This window comes from Symphodus melops (assembly GCF_947650265.1).
Source record: "Symphodus melops genome assembly, chromosome: 2".
Taxonomy (NCBI): Eukaryota; Metazoa; Chordata; class Actinopteri; order Labriformes; family Labridae; genus Symphodus; species Symphodus melops.
The window spans coordinates 7,892,992-7,914,815 of NC_136692.1; the positions used below are offsets into that span (position 1 = coordinate 7,892,992).

General features: G+C 39.5%; 3 protein-coding genes across 3 annotated transcripts; 1 reads left to right on the forward strand and 2 right to left on the reverse strand.

The window, feature by feature from the left end:
* Positions 1–135: 135 nt before the first annotated feature.
* primpol (primase and polymerase (DNA-directed)) lies at positions 136–6,091 on the reverse strand. The gene is made up of 14 exons (XM_079337025.1): positions 5,916–6,091; positions 5,518–5,804; positions 5,325–5,419; positions 5,100–5,238; positions 3,784–3,931; positions 3,526–3,628; positions 3,290–3,441; positions 3,020–3,182; positions 2,836–2,933; positions 2,639–2,725; positions 1,475–1,583; positions 1,311–1,387; positions 1,141–1,187; positions 136–1,006 (listed from the first exon to the last, which is right to left on the reverse strand). Exons 2-14 carry the CDS (start codon positions 5,689–5,691, stop codon positions 773–775), a joined length of 1,626 nt encoding a protein of 541 aa, XP_079193151.1. The 5' UTR covers positions 5,692–5,804; positions 5,916–6,091; the 3' UTR covers positions 136–772.
* A 2,118-nt stretch (positions 6,092–8,209) lies between these two features.
* LOC306819777 (T-cell ecto-ADP-ribosyltransferase 1) lies at positions 8,210–10,822 on the forward strand. Its single transcript, XM_079337328.1, has 4 exons — positions 8,210–8,316; positions 8,535–8,636; positions 8,752–9,464; positions 10,418–10,822. The coding sequence occupies exons 2-4, from the start codon at positions 8,577–8,579 to the stop codon at positions 10,482–10,484; spliced, it is 840 nt and encodes a 279-aa protein (XP_079193454.1). The 5' UTR covers positions 8,210–8,316; positions 8,535–8,576; the 3' UTR covers positions 10,485–10,822.
* Positions 10,823–12,199: 1,377 nt separating this feature from the next.
* On the reverse strand, positions 12,200–18,605 carry LOC306820546 (neuromedin-K receptor-like; the record flags this gene model as incomplete). Its single annotated transcript, XM_079338425.1, has 5 exons — positions 12,200–13,098; positions 13,709–13,905; positions 17,021–17,171; positions 17,335–17,523; positions 18,238–18,605. 5 exons carry the CDS (start codon positions 18,603–18,605, stop codon positions 12,876–12,878), a joined length of 1,128 nt encoding a protein of 375 aa, XP_079194551.1. The 3' UTR covers positions 12,200–12,875.
* Positions 18,606–21,824: the final 3,219 nt, after the last annotated feature.

The window sequence follows — 21,824 nt, forward strand, 5'->3', positions numbered from 1 at the left end:
TTTATGCCAGCAGGGTGCAGAAATGCATCTTTAACACTTTTGAGTGAGTAGTATTTCTTCAGACTTTAAACTGTGTTTTGTTCTGATGAGACTGTAATGGAGTTGTAAGCAACAGAAAACGCTTTTTCAATTACATTTTGATGAGACTGAAATGTTAAAATGTTAATGTTTTCTCATGACATTTTTACTGAGACCATGTCAATAGAAAATCCAGCAAAAGTACTGTACAGTGTTTACTTATGATATACTACACTCACAATGAACTACTTGCTTTCATGACTTTTTAGTTAAACTGACTGATTTATCCTCCTTTACTGTTCTTGAAAAATACGTTGATTAAAGTTAGTGTGCGACTTTATGATCCAGTAGATGTCGCCCTTGAGCCCCAGCATAAAACCAAAACAAAACTGCAGTTTGACACCTCAACTATAGTGAAGCCTCCGCTCTCCTCCAAGCCCTCATCAGTTGAGTTTGCAGGACTGAAGCAGCTTTATACTGAAAACCGTCACGTCCGTGTAAACATGGCTCCGACGACTGTACAGCTGGCGGGACTCTCACTTCTTACTCATCGTAGACGTCATGAAACAGAGATATTTACAGAGGATATACTTGATTTGTACTGTATTTATGTGTAAAATGTTGCACATTCTGCCTTAAATATACTGTATATCTGTTTACAACTACACACAGTACATCAATTAATACTATTACTATTAATACCTATTAATACTAAATAGGCGCACATTAAGCATCTTTGATGTCTGATTCACCTCTACTTGGAATCAAAATCTGCCATACACGTGAGCAGAAGCTGATCAGAAATTTCCCCATTGTTTTGTTCAAAGTGGTCCAGGCTTTCTAAATAGTCCTGGTCATCCTGTGCGTCTTCCCACGCCTCAGCAGAGGCCCCCTCTGGCCGCACTGTGCTCTGTGGGGTCTGCCTTGGTGGCTGGCTGGGTTCAATGTTGCCAGCATCGTCCATTAAGTAAGCCTGGTCTTCTTCATCCTGTCAGTGAACATAGATGGAGAGATTCACCCCTTCATGCTGTGAAGAACACAACTTGTTTGAGCTTTAAACATGGCTTCTTTGAAAATGCAGCTATATAGGTGTAGACGTGACTTAAAGTGAAGCAAACAAACCAGAGTCAGAATGTAGCTGACGCAGATCTCCTGTGGCAGTGGGTAACCTGAAACAAACGTTTCAGTTGTTTTTTGTTTTTTTCATACAGGTTCTTTTACCAAGATTATAAAAAAAAAAAAAAGTATATAAACCCACGAACAAGAAATAGGTTTTAACTGCCAACACATACTTGAGGACCTGAAGTTCCTGCACTGGGGGTCGTGGCACTTCTGGTACCACACTTCCTCTTTGAGATCCACCACAATCCTGCAGAGAGTGATGAGACCCGTTCAGAGGAGTGACGCGCTCTCTTCAGACACACACATCTCACAAGACAGGACGACGACGACCTACATGATGTTGTTGCTTTTATGAAACCGTCCCACATTCTCACACCAGCGGTATTTTGCGATGTCGTACACAAGCAGTTGCTCGGCAGCAAAGTAGTTCCATCGTCTGATGCCTGTTGAAGAGAACAGAACTGTCGTTTTTTTTCCAGCTCATCAAATATTCAATTAGAAGATTGTGCTCTGATGCGAGTACCTGAGTCATGACAGAACAAAAACAAAACCCACACCAGTGTGAATATGTAGCATTTTGAACTCAGTTTAGTAATGCATGATAATTTAAAAAAAAGATAATTTAAAAATGCACTGATAGCCTTGAGAATACGTCACACACCCCAGGTATGGAGGCTCCTCACTGCAGGAGCCGTGGATTTAAATCCAACCTCGGCCCCTTTGCTGCACGTCATAATATATGTAAGGGCAAACTAATCAACAATAAGTCCTTCTGCTCAGAGGGTTGTAAAGGTTGTTGTTGAGACTGTTTTAGAGAGATATTGATCGATCTGTACGCTCATTATGGAAGCCGCAGTGTAATCAACTATAAAGAAAGGCAAAGAGTCGGAAACCACCAGTCATTTATTTCTAAACATTTAAAAGCAGCATTTACAACGTTGACAACTCCAGTTCAAGCTTCATAGTGATCTCATGACGTCCACTCTTACCAATCCTGACAGGATATCTGCTGCCACATACAGAACTCAGGATTATACGTTTATGTTTAGCAGCTCTCTATTTGATTATTTGTGGAATGACGTAAAAAAGAAATAAATAAAATAAACTCAAATGATTTAATATTTTAGAGCGACGGATTTCTGGCCTGTTCATGTTGAAATCATTGTAAACTGAATACTTTGACTATTCAAACATGGAACATGAAATACTCATCTTTAACCTTCTTTCTCATACTGAAGCAAACTTCTGTCTTTCTTGGACACATGTTGAAGTTTCACTTTTTTTTGCTTATTTTTGATTCATAAAGTATTTCAACACTTCAAAGAGGAGAAGCCTATTTATGGAGACCTTTATTCATCAAAATGTGCAGAAACACCAGGCTAGCAAGAGGGACCCTTGAAATCAGCAGGGGGCTTTTATTTGAAGTTTTACCATATAATACGATCCATTTATTACCTGAGAAATGTAAACTTATCAACATTAGATAACAAACACTTACCTCCATGAATGCCGTTCTTTTTAACAACAGTCAAAACAAAGCTGTCCACTTCTTGATGAGGGGACGACAGGTAGCCACAAATGGAGTCTGCCACTGATGGATTAAAAGAAAAAAGAAAGAATCCAAACGTCTGCCGTGCTGACTATGTAATGCCTTGTTTGTTTAAGCGCTTTCTAAAAAGAAGCATCTTCTGTCACCTGAATCTGAGGCTGATCCCGGCTCGTTTGGAGATCCTGACGTTTTGGATTCCTTCACTTCTGGGACGTCCCACGTAAGAATCCTCTGACCTGTGAAGCTAATGTTAAACAAAGTTTTAATGCTGAAGCTTTATGGAGACACTTTGTGTGTACACAACAGCCAGTGGAAATGTGTTCAATGTACCTGACATTGCAGACTAAAGATGCCAAGAACACACTCTCCTCCACAGAAACTCCTTTCTCAGCTCGAGCAGTGAACGTGTTGTCATCGGCCACGTTGAACGCTGCGTTCTTTCCAACTTTTGACGACTTGTAAAGGCGGAAGTTCCTGTTCCTGGTGTAAACACCTGTTGTTGTGAAAGTACAACCATCATTTTTGTTTTCTTCTTGTAGCTCCACACCTGCATGCTCGCAATGTTTACAACATGACACACAAATGCTTCTTTTTTTCTACCAAGATCCACAAAGAGGCAGCCTTGGCCATCCTTGTTTTTCACTTGAAGGAACCGGAGGTCCGTCTCTTCAGTCTTGCACTTCTTAGCCTGTGGACTCTCAGCCAGCTCGTCTTCTTTTTCTGGCTCCTCGGAAGACACAGCATGTCCTCTCCTGACAGTGCATTGTTGAATATTATTTAAAATGTTAAAGGAACAAATATAATGAGTTTTAGGGTTTCAGGTCTGAAAAACAAACCGAGTTTTGCTGCTGGAGGCTTCTGAATTCATCCCAACATTCAGGAAACAGCCACTCTTAGGTGTGTTCAGGATTGGTTGCAGAATCGCATGGATAAACCGACCTAGAAAGAAGAGCAGAGAGAAGTTTATGACAGGCAATTGTTTTATGATGGATTTCTTATTTCATCTCTTTTAAGATGAATAATAACAGCTTGAAGCCTCCATAACACTTTAATTACACATAAAGAAATCAGCTTGTTTGCTACACAGAACATACCCACGTGTATGTTGTCTTTGAACGCTGCATTGTCCAGATTGAAGATGAGATGGCGGCTGAACTTGTCTCCTGTGCTGGAGTCCAGATTGAGCACATTTTTTGGGGAGCATTCGATCCCATAGACTTCCAGTAGTTTGTCACAAACGAACTGTCAACACACGAAACACTGAGCAGGTGGTGTGACTGAAGGACAACAAGCAGGATGAAGTGTGTACGCTACAAGTGAAGGTGAAGTAAGTGGAGGTTGGTAAACACAAGGAAACCAAGCAGGACGTTTTTACTCTTCTCTTTTTGTGTGTTTGGTTTCCTGTCACCTCTTCTCCTTTTCTTTTCAACGCTCTGAATAAACTTGTATTGCCTTTGCAGCTGGTTCCCATTTCACATTAATGATACATTAATACAGTAAAATAATTGATGACAACTCAGGACTGTAAAAGTTTAGCTTTTTTTTTCAAAGCTGGTCACAAGCACGCCTTCAGTCACCTTCTGACAAACACGCACAAGGAGACTGTAAACGTGTTAGCTTGATGTTAAAGTAGTGCACAATCTTTAAAAAAAAAAAAACCTTAATGCGGCTAAGCTGATACAGTATAATCACAAACCTCTGTACCTCTGTTTATAATAATAATAATAATTTACACTTTATTAATCCCACGAGGGGAAATTCAGTTTTTACACTGTCTAACACACACATAGGCCGAGATACACACTCATGCACAAACAGGGTTCTAGTGACATGCATTAATGGAGAGGTCTCAGAGTGAGGGGGCTGCCCACAGCGAGCGCTATTATGAATTGCAAGGAGCAAAATCCTGGCAGGCTGTGAACTTTACAAATGTTTAGAAAGTCTCAGATAGACCACAAACCAAACAGCTCGCAAAGTTAGAAAAAATATCAAACAGCATGAGGCTGGACAGAGACACTCTTGTAGAGTCAGTGTGGTTTATCCTTTAAGGGACGGAGCTGAGCACAGCCTGCTATGAGAAACACGTTCAGAACTGAACAATAGAAGGAGGCACTCGTTTACTCTGTCTGCCTTTGTGGAAATGTGAGATTTGTAAAGCTGACAGCAAAAAGGGGTAAAGACATGAAACTCAAAGTCTTTGAATGTCAACTTTTTCAGTCAGTCTTATAAACATGCTCTCACACCAGGAGATAACTCCAGCCTTCAAAAACCAAGATCTCTGATTTTGATGGGACTTTTCCCCTCAGTGTTTATACAGGTCATTACTGCGTCAATGATATATGTTGTTGTTTATTGAAGCTTCTTATAAATAGTTGTGACATTGCCTATAAAGATGTGAAGAGTACTCTACCTTGATGAGTGAAGACACCATCGCTCTCCCATCAGCCCCTTTGTTAGAGGGCTTGTGGAACTCCAGGTCAAAGTAAAGCTTACAAACAGCACCCTCTGGTATCACTTCATAGCAGTGCATCAAGGACTGAGTGTAAGTCCTGGAAAAAAAATTATTTTATTTTATATTTCCCTTTACTCAGTGTAAAAAGACAAGATGCATGTTATTTTGCACTGACATGTTTACCTGTAGTAATGCCAGAGCTCCGAGTAACTGGTGACCAGGTAGATCCTTTGACCCTGGGGTGTACTTTGTTTTTCAAGTGCAAACATATGCACAGCCTGGAAAAGGCAAGGCACACGTGTCAGCATCCTTTTCCTTCACGCACAGGAATACAAATACAAGATGTTCAGGAAGTCCAGCGTGTCTCCTGTGTTACCTCTCTGCAGCTCTGAGCGAAGCCGATGGCCATGCTTTGACGAGGAAAGAGCTTCCACACGGAGGAAGGCTGGCATGGCCACAGTCGAGGTTTGTAGCACGAAACCAAAGGATTTAGCTGGAATGACTGAGCAAGCTGCTCAACCTTCTTCAGACGGTCCCCCCACTTCCTCATCGTCAGCTTTCTATTTTAAGCCCTTATAGATAAACGTGTAATACACCTTTAATGCATTATTTTCAAAACACCTCAGCAGGATGGATTCTTGTACTTTGGACCTCCTGTCAGCCCTTAAATCAAACAAAAAACAACAGCATAATATTATACTGTGAGATGAATCTGCCATTCACTCCAGCGTCATGTACAAGTTAATGTTTTTAAAAAGATGTTCTTTGGCTCACCAGCGGTTTTCAGACGTGTGTTTAAAGGAAGTCCAGCAGGTGAAATAACTTCGATACAAACGTTTATTATCCTACCGTCACTTCTACTTGGGGGGGAAATATGTCTGACGATAAATGTAAACATCGAAACTTCCGTCTTGTTTTCTTATTTGGCGCGTCTGGAGCCGGAAGCAGGCTGCAACCTTTTCCGGTCAGCGGCTACAAACCACGCCCTGTACACAAACCACGCCCCGCCCCCAATGGGCGTCTCTTGTACTGCACACGCAGCTGGTTTGCGGTATAATTGGATAAAGTGGTAGCCCTGCCCAAGTAGATGTAGCTGTGCCTCCTCCTCTTAGTTCAGTAAGAATTGTATTCAGTTTAAGTCCTTCGATTCTTTCAGGTAACTGTGTTGATCCTAGAAAAGGATTTCCCTTGGAGTAGAGACATGACACGTTTCCTCTTTCAATCATTATAGCCATTATAACATTCCTTGTCCCCCCTGCTGGCAGCATGCAGAGGGGCTCTTTCATACAGACACTCTGCCTAGTGTAAAGTATAGCAACCCAGCCCCCGGACTACTGAAGATCTTTAGAGTTGTGACATAAAATAGTAATAACAGGCGCTTTGGTTTAAACATAGTTTCACACACACAAAAAGAAAAATAAATCTGAACTGTGATTTTAAAGTCACAGTGTTGAGCAGTAGGCTTGTCAGCGTCATTATTATTAACCACTTACAATGTTTTCCTGCCAACAAACTTACTTTATACCAATGCTTACTTTATACCTCCAGTTTTAATCTACAGCCTATCAGAGGATTGGAGAGATTGGATATTCTCAAATTATAGTGAATAAAAAGAATTGCAGCAATGGAGTTGCATTGAAAATCTTCAACTCTAATCTCTATCTGGCTCACATTGTAACTGGAAGGAAGGACATGAGTGTCACGAACACACAAAGAGACCCAAATGCACGACTCGGAAGGCAAAAACAGTTTCTCAAAAACGTTTAATCCAAGCAGGGTTCGGTACTTGGAAGTCAGTCCAAGAAAGCAAAGGTACAGAATCGGCATGCAAAAACAGGAATCCAAAAACACACGGGGGTCAGAACAAGAATCAAGATACTAGAATTGCTGGGACGCTGCTAGAAAAGAGACAAGACGAACTGGCACAGAGTGAAGGGGAGACAGACATTAGATACTGAACAGGGGGTGGAGTTAACAAGACACAGGTGAGACACATCAGGTAAACAGCAGGCTGAGACACACTGGGGGAAGGGCATGCAGCCAACAGACCTGAAACGAGACACAGGTTGAGTAACAAGTAAACAAGCACAGGACATGATACATGAGGAAAACAGAAAATAAACAGACACTTAAACCGGGGAAGTGACAATGAGGGGGGTCAGGAAGAGGTACACTTCTGGTGCATGCAGTGAACAAGAAACTGGACATGAAATACCAAAGAAAACAACACGTTATCAATTATAGTCAGCAGATATGTAGCCTGATTTTGAGTTCAATGAACCTCAGATATTTCAGTGGGGGGGGGGGCTTGGACCGTTTTGGTTTTAAAGTGTTTTGGTACTTTAAGCTTCAATTGTTGTGATACTCTACAAGACATGATAGCATTTTCTATTGCATTCTTGGTCATCTAAGATAAGAGATTGAGACCTCTCAGGATACGGTGACAATTAGACATATTTTGGACAAAAAGACAAAGCAATGTTGAATTGAAAAATGTATTGGAATGGGTTTTCCTTAGCTTGATTCATGCTTCATTGTTGCATGTTGATTTATTTATTTTTGAAAGTGACCAGCTGGGTGGCCTTGTGTACTCCATACATTTTTTTTTTTACACAGAATAAGATCTGAGCTGTTTTATTTTTAGCAGCACTGAATCAGCTATGTGAGCAACTGAGCAAATTGATAATGTTAAATTAAATCTTTTGTTATAAATGTATCTTTTATGTAACAATCACAGCAACATTATTGTCAGCTTTAAGTTTCCTAGAAGATATTATGCTCACTTTGGCCCTTGAATAACAGATTTATATTTTGTTGAGTTCATATGTTAAAATCTTAATGAAATAAATCGTTTGAAGCCAAACCTTTCAACTAAAGATGAGTGTTTGTTGCAAGCCTGAACCAGGTGTGAGCCATTTTAGTTTTCTGTATTCAGTAAGACCCAAGAAAAATCTTCTCTAAAAGCAAAAAAGTTCTCCAGAATAACTCAGTAGCAGAGGACAAAGTAGAGCTCCCGTTGGTGTGATACTTCCTTCCTCAGGAAAGGCAAAACAGGCGTGCTTGCTTGTTGCGATAAGGTTTTCCATTTCCCACTGACAGCAAAGGATCACACCCTGCAGTTTTATATATTGTACTTTTTTCAGTTGCTTCCAAAGATGAATGATTGCTGTTGAAGGTATGTTCCTATAAGCTTTTTCAACCTTCGCTTTTCAGTTAAGTGCCAAACCATATGCTTATCTTTGTGGAAGGGCGGCATGCTCAACTTTAGAGGGCTTGTCTAAACAAAGTATTAGAGCAACAAGCCAGATCATCCCATTTCTCAACTCCAGAGTCATAGACTGTTTATCAAGTTTCATCCTGCAAAGTTTTTTCAAGTACTGATTTGTTTTTCAGCCATTCCAGTGCAGACAAGAGACAAAACAAGACTCTTTTAAGATGTGGGATACAAGAAAGCTGCTTCTTGCTGTGTTCATTTCCACAGTTCTCTTCTACAAAGTGAGTATTATTTCTCTCATAGAGAGTTATCCAAGACTTGTTGTTGTGTTAAGATTGATTGGCACACATTCTCTGAAGTTGTACATTAAGTTTCATACTCTATTTCTTTTCAAAGGCGACTGCAGAGGACAAAATTGTGCTGGACCTGGCCCCTGATGCTGTAGATGACCTGTACAAGGGATGCCGAGACGAGGCAATGGAGAAGTTTATCAAATCAGGCCTGTTAACACAAGAGCTTGATCGTGATGAGGGTTTCAAGAGAGCATGGAGTAAAAGTAGCAAGTGTACAAATCTGATCTCAGGGGGGGAAAAAGAACACACAACTGCACTTTCAGCTATGGCCAATGGAGACGAACGTTTTAAAAACGCCTTTAATAATGCTGTGAAGACAATGGGTGTAAATGTAAGCACGTATGAAAACTCCTTCAATTTCAAGTCTCTTCATTTCCTGCTCATGGATTCAATGGCGCTTGAAAAAAATCCATGTAGGACTGTGTATTTAGCCACAGAACATAAATACACAGTACAAGTCGGCTCGAAGGTGAGATTTGGAGGGTTCACCACAGTTTACAAGAGCTACAGAGAGCTAAAGGATTTGGTAGACTGGGACGATCATACCATTTTCAACATTACTTCTTGCTTCTCTGTTAACCTGGATGAAACTGTTTGCAGTGATGATTTAAACAAGGTACTGTTGTCTCCAGCTGAAGTGTTCATTGTGAAGCATTTGCAAAAAGTAAACAACAAAGTCAATGAAGAAGACTACACCGAGATCGTTCTGGAAAACCCAACACTGACCAGCACCCACAACTGTTACATTTCCTCACGGTAAGACTCACAATATCTATTTTTAAGGATTTAAGGATCTATTTTTATCTTTTTTTTTAAATGCAGAGGAAAACATTGCATTTAAAAAAAAATCATTAACCACAGGAGAAATCTGTGCAACCAGATGTTTAAAATGAATACAAAGTTAACTTATTTGACATGTTTATTTAAACTGCTCCTCCCTCACTACAGCCCTTTTAGTCAACGTCTCCAAAATGAAAACCCCTAAAACCTTCTCTCAGATTATTGAGCAATGACAAAATAAGCAAAAATAGAGTATCACTACCTGCATCACTCAGCAACAAAGCTAATGTGAACAATAGTTTGTTTGTTTGTTTTGGGGGGGTGGGGGGCTATGAATTTGTTTTTTTTTACAACTAGCAAATAATGAAAATATAAGTTGTAGTATACACAAATTACAGATTGGATGTGCTAGATAGAGACAGATTATTAGTTTGGGGTTCAAATGAGCAAAAATAAATAAATAATAATAATCCCTTAATAGCAGACCACTGTTAAAAGAACAAACCGTTACTAATAGAGCAGAAGGTTGCTAGGGATGACATCTGGACATTACTGACAAAAGAAGTAGGCAAAACAGCAACAACATTGAGTTTATTCTGATTAACAAGTTTTCAATTCCTAATTGGTGCTACCAAGTAGATGACACTACCTGTTGCCAGTTTTGCCCCAGCCACAAAGTGGGAAGAGGACAGAAATACAGAAATCTTAAATGTGAAATAAAACTGTTTTAGCATAAGAAGAAAAAAAAGTCATGTTCTTGTCAGGTGGGTTACGTATTAAGAACATCATGGAATAATGATTTTATGAAAAAAACACTGTAAGATATTAATGTCTCTCTCTCTCGCCGCGCCCCCCCCCCCCCCCCCCCCCCCACTCCCCCGCCTCTCCTCCCTAAATTTTTCTCTCTATTTCTGTGTCCATCTCTCCAGGTCTCCAGCTGATGTTTCCACTCAGTGGCTTGTGTTGGTGCTTGTGGTTTTGACTCCTCTTTTTTAGCCTAGAAATATCCAATCAGGATCTGGGGCTGCCCTGAAACTATTACAATACAAAACTCATATGCCACGCATATGCAGCCATGTCACTTTTATACTGCTTCTTCCAATTTTCAAGCAAAATATATCAACATGTGTAAAAAAACAGCTTTTTTTAAATATGGTTACTTAAGATAACTTTTATGCTTTTATTACAGTTTATCTCAGAGGAATGACAGACAATTAGTGTAAAGAAATAAGTTTGTCAGCATTTTAAATATGAGACTTTCAGGTCATCATATCAGTTTACATGTGTTACATGTGCTTTACGAATAATGAACAAATAAACTGCTTCAACTGTAACATGTCTCTTGCTTCATGAACCTTTGTGTGACTACGTCATAGAGTTATTATGACAGAATTTCTTGATCAGTTTTCTGCCTTTAAAGTCCAAACACATTTATAAGATTGATCCAGGTCAGCTAACTTTTAAAGGCTGACACCAGACATGTCAGTACATTGGAATCATTTTGCAACACATGCTTTTGTGTGAGTTTAGATGCTGCTGCTCGGCACATAAAACAAAACATTTCAACAACATCGGAATTCAAAACTTTCACAATACAGTATATACTTTAAAACAGATGTTAATACAGTCCTATTGAAAAGGACTGAAAACAGTGTTGTTGAAGGCTTGATTTGATTTTAGACAAATAACATTTTTTGAATTGAATTGTCCTGCAGAGCAACACACGTACATGTCCTCTAATAGATTACAGATCATTTCAACAACGTGGACGATCACATACAGAGGGCACGCAGTTTTTATTACATTTTTAAATCATAAAACAACAATAAAACATGCATTTACTTTAAAGTTCTTAAGACTGGTGCCTGTGTGTGGACTTTTACACATCTGTACATTTAAAGGATCATGCAGTAAACAGAAACTCTTATTAACAGTCCCAAAACAGACACTTGTACATGGCACTTTGTTTCCTGAACTAACAAAAGTTACAGCTGTAAGCACTTGTGAAATGACATTCTCTCATAAATTTAACAGACAGAATGTTATCACTGTCCTATAAAAAGATTTACGAGCATTAAAGCTGGATAAGCAGAATAATGCTAGCATTAAATATAAGACCATAGTATTTGATCAAAGGAGAATTTCATCATGTTATATAACAACAACACGTACTATTCAACAAAAATGGCAAAAGCAGCTTAAAGTCTTTACTTTAGCCCACCATGTATCATGTGGAAATGTTCCAAAATACTAAATGAATACATAAATAAGACTCAGAATGAACTCAGACAGACGAAATGAATATAAATGAGAAAGATATTTGAGAGATATTTAATTGTTACGTCATTAAAATGCTTAAATTCATTATGTTTAAAACCAACGCATCACAAGTTTCAATTCAATCACGGTCAAAATGAAACAAGCCCAAGAAAGCAAAGAACACACACATGTGCAACATCCATTAAAGCAGTTATTGTGTTTTGAATGACTAATTCATTCAATTCATTCGGCCCTCCTAAACTTCTGTCAAGTGTGTTCAGAGGGACCAAAAAATTCTGACGACCAAACAATTTGGTCAATTTGGACAATTTTAGTAAATTTGTAATGCAGAGCATGTTAGTGCTTGCTAGATGTTTTCCTTTAAATAAATGACACCCTAACCCTAACCCTAACCCTAACCTTAAAATACACTGTCTGAGAAAATAAAAGGCATCAATGTCAGAAGATATCAGATCTCTTCACACCAAAACAGAAAGACAAACATGTTGTTACTAGGTAGTTAAATTTGATTATGTTTCAATATGTATGTCTATTTATGCGAAGTTGAAAAAAAGATTCATTACTCAGCCGGTATTATTTCACATTGAGGAACATATGAACCATAAACGGTCTTCAGGATTTGCTGCGGACCTAAATGTGTAATTGGATCCGCAGATATAGCTAGTGGCTTTGGCAGATGCAATGTTTTTTTCTCACATTTCTCAGCATGTTTTTGGTTGTTATTTTATGATGGTCAAGAGCAGACTAAAAACCCATTATATCTGTGTTCAGACTGGAGTTAGAGCACCATATTTCCTGTATGGCTGTGTGTCACAGCTGCAGCTGTTAATAAATGGATTACATCCACAGGTAAAACTACAGAAAGCATATAATAAGTGTAATCCTGTTGAAACACCTGCATCAGCCTTTCTTTAAACCCATTGCAAGATCTTATCAACTCTCCAGCTCCCCCTCCTGGTCTGATTATCTTTGGAAATATGCCAAATTCAAACGTTTCAACCACACCAATTTATCAGCTTTTTAAGTACATAAAAACAATCCTACGTTTCTCAGCTCAACATAGTGGTAAAAAAACAACCTTAAGAGTGTGTGAGTATGGACTCAGAGCTAACTGTTTTTATTGTTAGGCTCAGAGTTGAGTCTTGACTTGTTTCCAGGGGAACAGAGACTCTTGTCTTTGCTGAGAATGCTGGTGTCTATTCGAGAGAGGGTGCACATGCTGCTCTGGTTCCCAGGTCGAAGTCTCGTGTTTTGCAGCTCGAGCTCATCGTAGGAAGAGAAGTGCACGAAGGGACACCAGCGGAACGCACGCTTAAAACCAGCACGGAACCTGCAGCGAAAACCAACCTCTCTGATTGTGAGTTTGATAAAGGCTGGTTCACAGGGCAGGATTTTAAAATTGGGATCACATACATGGCGTTGAATAATAAGAGGTTTCACAGTTTTGTGTGTGGTGTGCAGCCACACTGCAACATCAACACACCACACACGAACCGATTTCACTCGCAAACAGCCCCCAATCAGATGGGAAATCTCGCAAAACCTCTCGAGAGCAAATGTGTTTTGATTTTTGGATTCTCCCGGCGTTTCCTCGTCACTACGTCACCTCGCTTTCTGATTGGCTACATGTCAAAGTCAACAAGCTCGTGCTCGTTTTCCCCTCGGGGGGGGGGGACACCACACACGAAAAATCAGCCCAAAACAATCCATGTTGAATATCTCAGATTTTGATATAGGAGCGGTCACGACATCCTTCCGAGCAGACGAGGATTATCTTAAAAGATTATTTCACGATGATCGGTGCGTCCTTAAGATTATTGTAAGGGGAGAGTCAGGGCCAAAATTGGCCTAATTATCCTGCTGTGTGAACCAGCCTTGAGTGTAAGCTGAATATACGTCAGTGTCGTTTTGTGTCATTTAGGAAGCCTACTTGCACTCACCTGCTGTTGAGGCAGCAGTAGATGATGGGGTTGTACATGGTGGAGCTCATAGCCAGCCACATCACTGACAGGTAAACCTGCTGGATGTACTTCCACCTGCTCAGACTCTTGTTGAGACCTGTTACGATGAAGTAGACGTGATAAGGCAGCCAGCAGAGGGCAAAGGTCACCACCACGATGATCATCATCTTCACCACCTGCAAGAGAGTAGAAGTGCTCACATTGTTACAAGACAGTTTGAGTGCATCTACTCATTGAGGGGTGGCAGTAGCTTAGTCTGTAGGGACTTGGGTTGGGAACCGGAGGGTCGCCGGTTCAAGTCCCGGCACGGACCAAGCCCGGAAACTGGTCTGGTAGCTGGAGAGGTGCCAGTCCATTTCCTGAGCACTGCCGAGGTGCCCCTGAGCAAGGCACCGAACCCCAAAAACTGCTCTGGAGCGCCCGCTGTGGGCAGCAACCTCACTCTGAAACCTCTCCATTAATGCAGAGTGAAAAACTGAATTTCCCCTCGAGGGATTAATAAAGTATATATATATAAAAAAATAATAATAAAGTTGTATTTAGTAAACATGTTGATGCATGGTGTATTTTTGTAAAAGCGAACAATGCGCTGAAAGGTTCTGAAACACATCGTAGGTTTGCACTGCACAGTTTGAATTTGGTTCAATGTGTTATCTGACATCTGGATTTAGTTGAATTACAAACAGATTTAGCGGAATTACATACACTAGTGGTTATGTTCCGAGGAAAAAGAAACGTTTTACCAAAAGGTCTGCAAAAGATGTTGTTTTTTTAAGTTCGGAAGATGAAGAACAAAGGAGGAAATGTAAGTTTAAGCATCAATTTGCACAGAAAACTTTATAATGGATGTGTATTTTCGTTGTTGAAATCAATCTGTGTTGAATTCTTTATGCACATATTTCACAAAATGTACAAAGAGAGCGTTGTTAGACATTTATGAGAATGCAAGCTGGTGTGTTTTTGAGTGTTTTTTCCACGTCATTCATGTTGAAGTAAAGTCAAAGTCTCTGAATTGTGAGATTTGTTTAATATTTTGCTGTGCTATTGCTTGCCAAGAGATTGTAATTGGACAGACCATTCAAGATGTCTCTTGTTTTCTCTTTGAGTGAGGGGCGGGCAATATAAGATTGATTCTTTTCCCTATTCCTTTTCGATCATGGATGCGATACAATTGTGAATTATTTTCTGTGACCGTTGTGTTTTGACGTGCGGAATAAAACAAAAATAATAATAAAATCTGGTTGTCAATTAGTTTAGAAAGATTCTAAACTGTACTGTGTGCTGTCTCCTTACCTGTACATCACCCAGTAAGGGAAGTAAAACATTAATTTACTTTTATTTTAATGTGATTTTGGAATGTTTAAAGCAGTGATAGCTCTTTTTATCCACATTGTTTTAAAGAAGCGAGTGTGTTTTTGCTGTTTCCTTCATTCTGTTCACTTTGGTCTTTCCATTAAACAGGTCCAGAAAGGCTGCCGTGTGAAGAAAAGAAAAGGTCAGTGATGACGAAGTGGACACAGCAGGGTCCAGGTGAAGCGGCTGAGAAGCCATCGGAAGCCATCGGCACAATGTGGAACTGTGGGGGGCTAAAAGGAGCAGCCATCTATTAAAGCCTGAGCAGAAGCTCATCTGGAGGACGGAAATGAGAAGGACTTCCTCTTATCTCAGGCCCAGATGGCATTTAGTCAGCGTGGGCCTTTGAATCAGGCCCGATATTGTCTTGTACTGACTCTTTGTTTCCTGACATTTATGAAATCTCTTTGATCTCTCACAGCTCAATTTTTCCAGCTATCTGTTCTTCTGATTATTCTTTTCAATAAAGCACTCCAAAAGATTGTAAATGGCAGAACTGCACCTGTCACCTGTCCATCAGTTTCTGTACACAGCCTGTGCGCAATGTATGTGAATGAGTGTTTGTGTGCTTGTGGACCAAAAAGATATTTAGCCTACCCAGGATATTCAAGTCAAACCCAAACTTTTTTTTTTATTGCATTTAACATTCTTCTGTTGGTGAATTTATGCCAATGAATCGCTTTTTAGGAAATTATTTGCCAAATATGTTTTCAAATGTTCATCCAAAGCATCTTTTTTTTTTTATCACTGAATTCCTCCAACCTTCACTCTCTCCGACTAATCCCACATGTTGACATGTCGTATTTGTGATGTTTTATCAATAAATTGAATTCTTTAGCATTAATCCATGGCTTTCGTGATAGACTCTCATCATTACATCTCTGATGACCTTAATCCCAGTTTAACCGCAGAAACTGTCACAGTCGTTGCTGTGGTGCACGTCTCAGCGATGACGTCGAACATAAAACAAGTCTCTGGGGACACTTAATTCTTCTGAAGCCGCAGAGTGTGATGACAAGTTACAAAAGGAGATATTAACGGAACCTTTTCAAACTGCAGTTATCTGTTCTGTGTTTCAGCTTGCAGAGGGGGCACTAATGCGCTGTATAGCCCTGCATTACCTTTCACTGGCTTACAATGTAAGTGGTCCAAAGTATTTTGTCACACTGCAGAGCTGCTTGTATTGTTGTGTTTTCTCCCTGGCTGGCACAGATCACACTAACCATGAGGACAGGTATTGATGCTGTGGTCCAATGTGTAACTGTTCCACGGAGATTATGCCCTAATAAGAGGATATCAGAAGTCTCTTTGTTCTTTTGTATTAACACAGTAGAATCTGGAAACAATTCCTTTATTTTCTGCGACACAAAACGCTCTTTGGATCCTAAAAGCTTTTCTAGCCTTTAAAAAACAGAGGCTGATCTTTTCTGTATAATTGGTGCTGTTTTTTTTTGTTTTTTTTAAGGCTCTCAACTTGCAGACACTTTTGAATGTTGACCCTGAGTTCTTAATATGCTGACAAAGATTCAACCTTTAGTATTTCTTTTGGTAAATCGTTTTTATTTTTTTTTCAACCCACTGATAAAGTGGTTTGTAGTTCTCCTCTGGTCCACATACAATGTATTAACAATTACAAATGAATCAGAACTTTAATGTAAACTAAAACAAAAAAAAAAATTTAAAATCTATCCTAAGATTCAGAGATTAGTTTTATTACACTTATATTCAAACACTGTCCTTTGAAAAGTCTAACTTGTCTTAGTATAAACAAATGAACATACTGACTTATTTAGGATTTGGCTGAAAGCTATTCACCTTATTTGAGGCTAAGTTTTTTGTACATTATGTGGTTTAAACTTTGCCTTTGTACTTCCCCTTTAAATCAATATATGAGCACAAAAGTGGTCATAGAGTGCTTAAGACAAATATGTAGTTTACCTTCCGTTTAGCCCTGAGCTGTCCATGATAGTTATCGGATGAGTCTCCTGGGATCTCCCCTCCCCACAGAGTCACCCCCACGATGGTGTAAGTGATGCCCATCACCACGAGAGGCAGCACGTAGACCAGAACTGTCACTATGATATGATACCTGCAGAAAAATGACAGACATAACAAGAGGATGAGTAATGACACATCTGGAGTTAAACAACCACAAGATGCAAGGAGAAATATGTCTATTGCTGCCATCTCAATGACCATAAAGCTTGACATAAAAGTTAAATTAAATCTTCTGGGGGGGGGGGTTTTCGCACATGAAGGAGTCGTCTGACATGCGGGGCCAGGCCACGTAGCAGAGGGTCCTGTGGGGCAGCGTTCGGATGGTGGAGAAATAGCAGAGAGGGAAGGCCAGAACCACAGCCAGGCTCCAGATACACACGATGACTCCTATGGTGGCCTTCGCTGATAGACGAGGCTTCAGAGGATGGATGATGGCCATGAACCTGCAGATCAGGCATCACATCATGAGTCTGAAACATTACTTTACAAAAAATGGTATTTGTCCGCAGGGGGGAATTCAAAATGAAATGTTTTGGTTCATTACACTGACAAAATCTTCAGTCACTGACAATTATCACAGCTGGATTTTGCAGACAGATCACAGTGACTCACTCTGTTCCTCAGATGATCAGTTAAGAAGTTCAACGCTTAAGTGTTACATCTCCTCCTGAAAAGTAACCTATTCAGTCACGAGTCACAATGATGAGTACATTACAGACATATTACAGTATGTCTGTTATGTATTTTATGTAGCAGAGATAACAACAACACAAGATAATTGATTAAATGTGTGTATTTTTAATTTGTATTAAGAATGCATTAGTTAATACTTGTTCTTCTGATATGTTTTATTCGACCTGAATGTTCTCGTCTTATTTATCCTGTTCATAAGATGCTGCTTGTATGTACAAGATCACACTGACTTAATGTGGGCGACTGACAAATCCCTTTTATGCTGAGCTCTACAACATTTACAAGAAGTTTTGTGTGGATTGTCTTTTTAAATTTGTACAGCACTAATGTTTGGTAAACAGAATTAATGTCTCTTGTCTTAAGGTCGTAGCATAAATTGTGAAGTAGACTCAGCATCAGACACTTAAGGAAACAGATGAGCATCAATAAAACACACATCACTGATATGATATTCCTTTCCATACCTGTCTATAGCTATCGCTGCCATGCAGTAGATGCTGGCGAAAACCGCGGTGACTGGGAAGAAGTTGTGAAACCTGCAGTAAACTTCTCCAAAGTACCACTCTCCGTGCGCAGCATAGATGAAGTTGATGAGCGTATTGAACGCAGCCATGGACGCATCGGAAAAAGCCAGGTTCAGCAAAAAATAGTTTGTGACAGTTCTCATCCGCTTGTGAGCCAGGATGATCCAAATCACGATCAAGTTTCCGAAAACCGCCACAGCGAGCACAGTGCTGTACAACACCGACCACAGCGCGATGCGCCACGCGGGCTGCACGAACTGGTTTGTGTGGTTACTGGTGGTGTTGGTTTCATCCCGTTCAGAGGCCATTCCTCACACCGAGTTGATGACAAACGGCTCAATTCTGCATCTCCGATGCACAATATGCGCGCGGGTAACTTTGCCTGTGACCAGTGTGTGTGAGTGAGTGAGTGAGTGAGTGAGTGTGTGTGAGAGAGAGAGAGAGAGAGAGAGCGAGAGAGAGAGAGAGAGAGAGAGAGAGAGAGAGAGGTCCTGATGCTGCGTAAAGATCAGCTTTTCTCTCTCTTTATATGGTGCATAAATGGCCCAATGTAGGCTATATCATGAGCCCATCACGTGAACTTAAAAGCAAAACGTATAGCCTGCTCAGATAGGGCTATACATTTATTCTTATGAGCATGTGTCATTTTAACTTTGATGTAGTAACTTTGAAGTAAGTAAGAAATGTATTCCAATTATATACATAAAATAAAACAAAATGTTTGACTCATAGTCCTGGAAAACTTTAAAAGATTCAGATTTGGTTAAAAAAAAACACGACAAAAATTCAGAAATACATTTCAAAGCTCCACATTGTAAAGAGTGCAGGTAATGATTCAGATAGGTTGAATCGACAGGTGTGAATTCTGGTTGTTGCCAACAACAACAAAAACAATAAAAGTATGTTCCACTGCGTTTTTCAAGATCCGATTTTAAAACCTTTAAAATACAAGGCACTCTGTATGTCTGTAATATTTACAGTCTATGGTCTGTATCTGTGCTATGTGCCTCTCACTTCATGTTATAATACAAACTGAGGTCAGTGAAGGTATGTGCATCATTAGCACATTTTATCCTGCTGAGCATTGCTGCTAATTAGCTTATATGGACCTGCTGTTCTTGTTTTTAGGAGGTACGTTGTACAATCTGTTGTTTCCTTTTAGTATACACAACTTCAGACCACCCTAACAATAAACACCTTGAGTGCAAACATAAATAGACCATAGATTGTGGGTTTATTGGTCAATTTATCTAAAGAATACATAATTCATACAGCAGTGGGAAACCCACATGAAGGTCATAAAGTCTGTTTCCTCTCAGCAAGACCTCATTACCTAGAGGCCACCTCTTTTGGGCCCCTCCCTGTCTCAAATGTCATGTTCTAACTTCCTTTAAACACACCCTGCACCCTGTACTGAAAGGTCACAAGCTATTAGGAAATGTGCTCATAATATCATTAGGTGCATCCAAAAAAATTCTATTTTACTTATGAATAATTAAATATTAGTTAATCACAAGGGAAGCAACAGCAGGGTGAGATATGTGCATATCTTTGTATGATGTCTGATATGTGTGTCATGATCACGTTTGATGTGTGTAAAACAAATATCAGGAATTACAATTTAGTCAATACAGGCCTGTGGAGACGAGTAAACTTGGAAAGGTGTTTTACATCGTTTCATGTACTTAATGAAATCCCACGAAGTAAAAATGTGAATGTCATTTAAGCTTCCCTGATTATCCTGAGGTTTGTTTGAAATTGGGCAATGACAAACACTAAACACACATAACATAATGGTAGAAATTACGATTTGCTCCTGAAATGATTAGCTAGTTATGGCTGACTGTATTCTTTGTCAGTTTCAAGTTGAAATCTACTGCTGGACGCGTTTAGATTACCCAACATCCGAGAAAGCATCTTAAATTATTTCTTTCTTTTCTTTGATTCTTGTGGACAGACCTGACAATGCTTATATTTTTAATCCGTATAATCTTAAACTTGATGCCATTGTTTGTGCAAATTTCATTTTACAGTTAATTGCAAGTGAATCACAATAGAATGACACTTTTCTGGCTCATACCACTGAAGTTAGCCAGAGTGCCTTAGTGTTTAGCATACTGTTCAACTTGAATACCAGAAACAGATGAACAGCACTCCTCTGGAGATATAATGAACCAAAACACGACTGTGTTAACTCATCTGGAGGTGTACCATCCACTTCCCTGTTATTTAAAAAACAAAAACAAATGCTGAGTTGCTAACTGGACTGTAAACAACGCAGCAAACGTTAGTAGGCCTATTGCAACCAGTTTGGTTCAGCGATCATACGACTTCTGTTTACAACTAGTGGTATCACCCTCTGCTGACCGTTTTGAGAGAATGCAGGTAAAAAGCGAATCAGCTTTGACTTCCTTTTAAAGCTTTCTCAAACAATTCAGATTTAGATCTGGGCACCAAGAATAGCAGCAGGAAAAAAAACAACCTTTTCTTATAAACTGTGCTGACTTAATGTTTTGGTTTTACATAACTAAACTAAAGTTGTATTGTTTGTATAGAGCAGCTTTCATGTTTGGCATTTCTTCGACTGTGAATGAACATGGACAATGGATGATAAAGTAATCCTGCAATAATTTAGAACTGGTGGAAGGAGATCAGAGTCAGCTCAAGGTTCAAACAAGGTTTTAATCTTGTACAAGAGGAGCATTTACAGAGCAACATGCAGGTCTGTTACAAAGTGAAGACTCAATTTCTTAGGTGTAAAGTATGGTATTTATCCATCTCTGTGAGTGTGTTATCACTCTGATAAATACTAATTGATGTCCTCCTGTACTTAAAGGAAGCATTTACAGAGAAGGAAATGATAACAATGAGTGATTAATCAGTACCTTGAGTGTGTCACAAAATAACACAAAGGGTCACAGGTCACATGTAAACAGTTACATTGAACATTCCTGTGTAAGACTTCAGTTCACATCTCTCTTCATGAGGTACACAATTTCCATCACAGACGAAGACTCAGTGATGTCACCCATTAGTTACAGAAGGAGACTCTTGAAGCCCCTCATTGGCAGTCAGCCTATCAACAGGCAAAGAGTTAAAGCTGAGGCGGGTTTTAAGCCTTGTGACTTAGTCAGGTCAGCTGAGTTCCTCATTATGAATAACTCTTATCCTTCATGAAACAAAAATAGATTACTGAGAAAATTAATTCTGTAAAATGAGTGCAGATAATATTATATTGGCTATTAAGTTTAACAACATTTTTGTTTAAATCCAGGTTAAAACAGGTATTATTATTGGTCATTTAAGTAAAGAATAATTCTGGCTTTTTATGAAATAACTAGAGGAACAGGACATTGGATAGCGTGGGAATAAGGAGAGAACACTAGACATTGCTGCTTGGTTCAAGCTGATCCTGGACCCCTTTTTAAGCATCTGAGCTATAAATACATCAGAATCACAATGAGAGAACAATGGATTTAAAGTCACAGAACAACAGAATATAAACTCAAATAACAAAAAGCATGAGA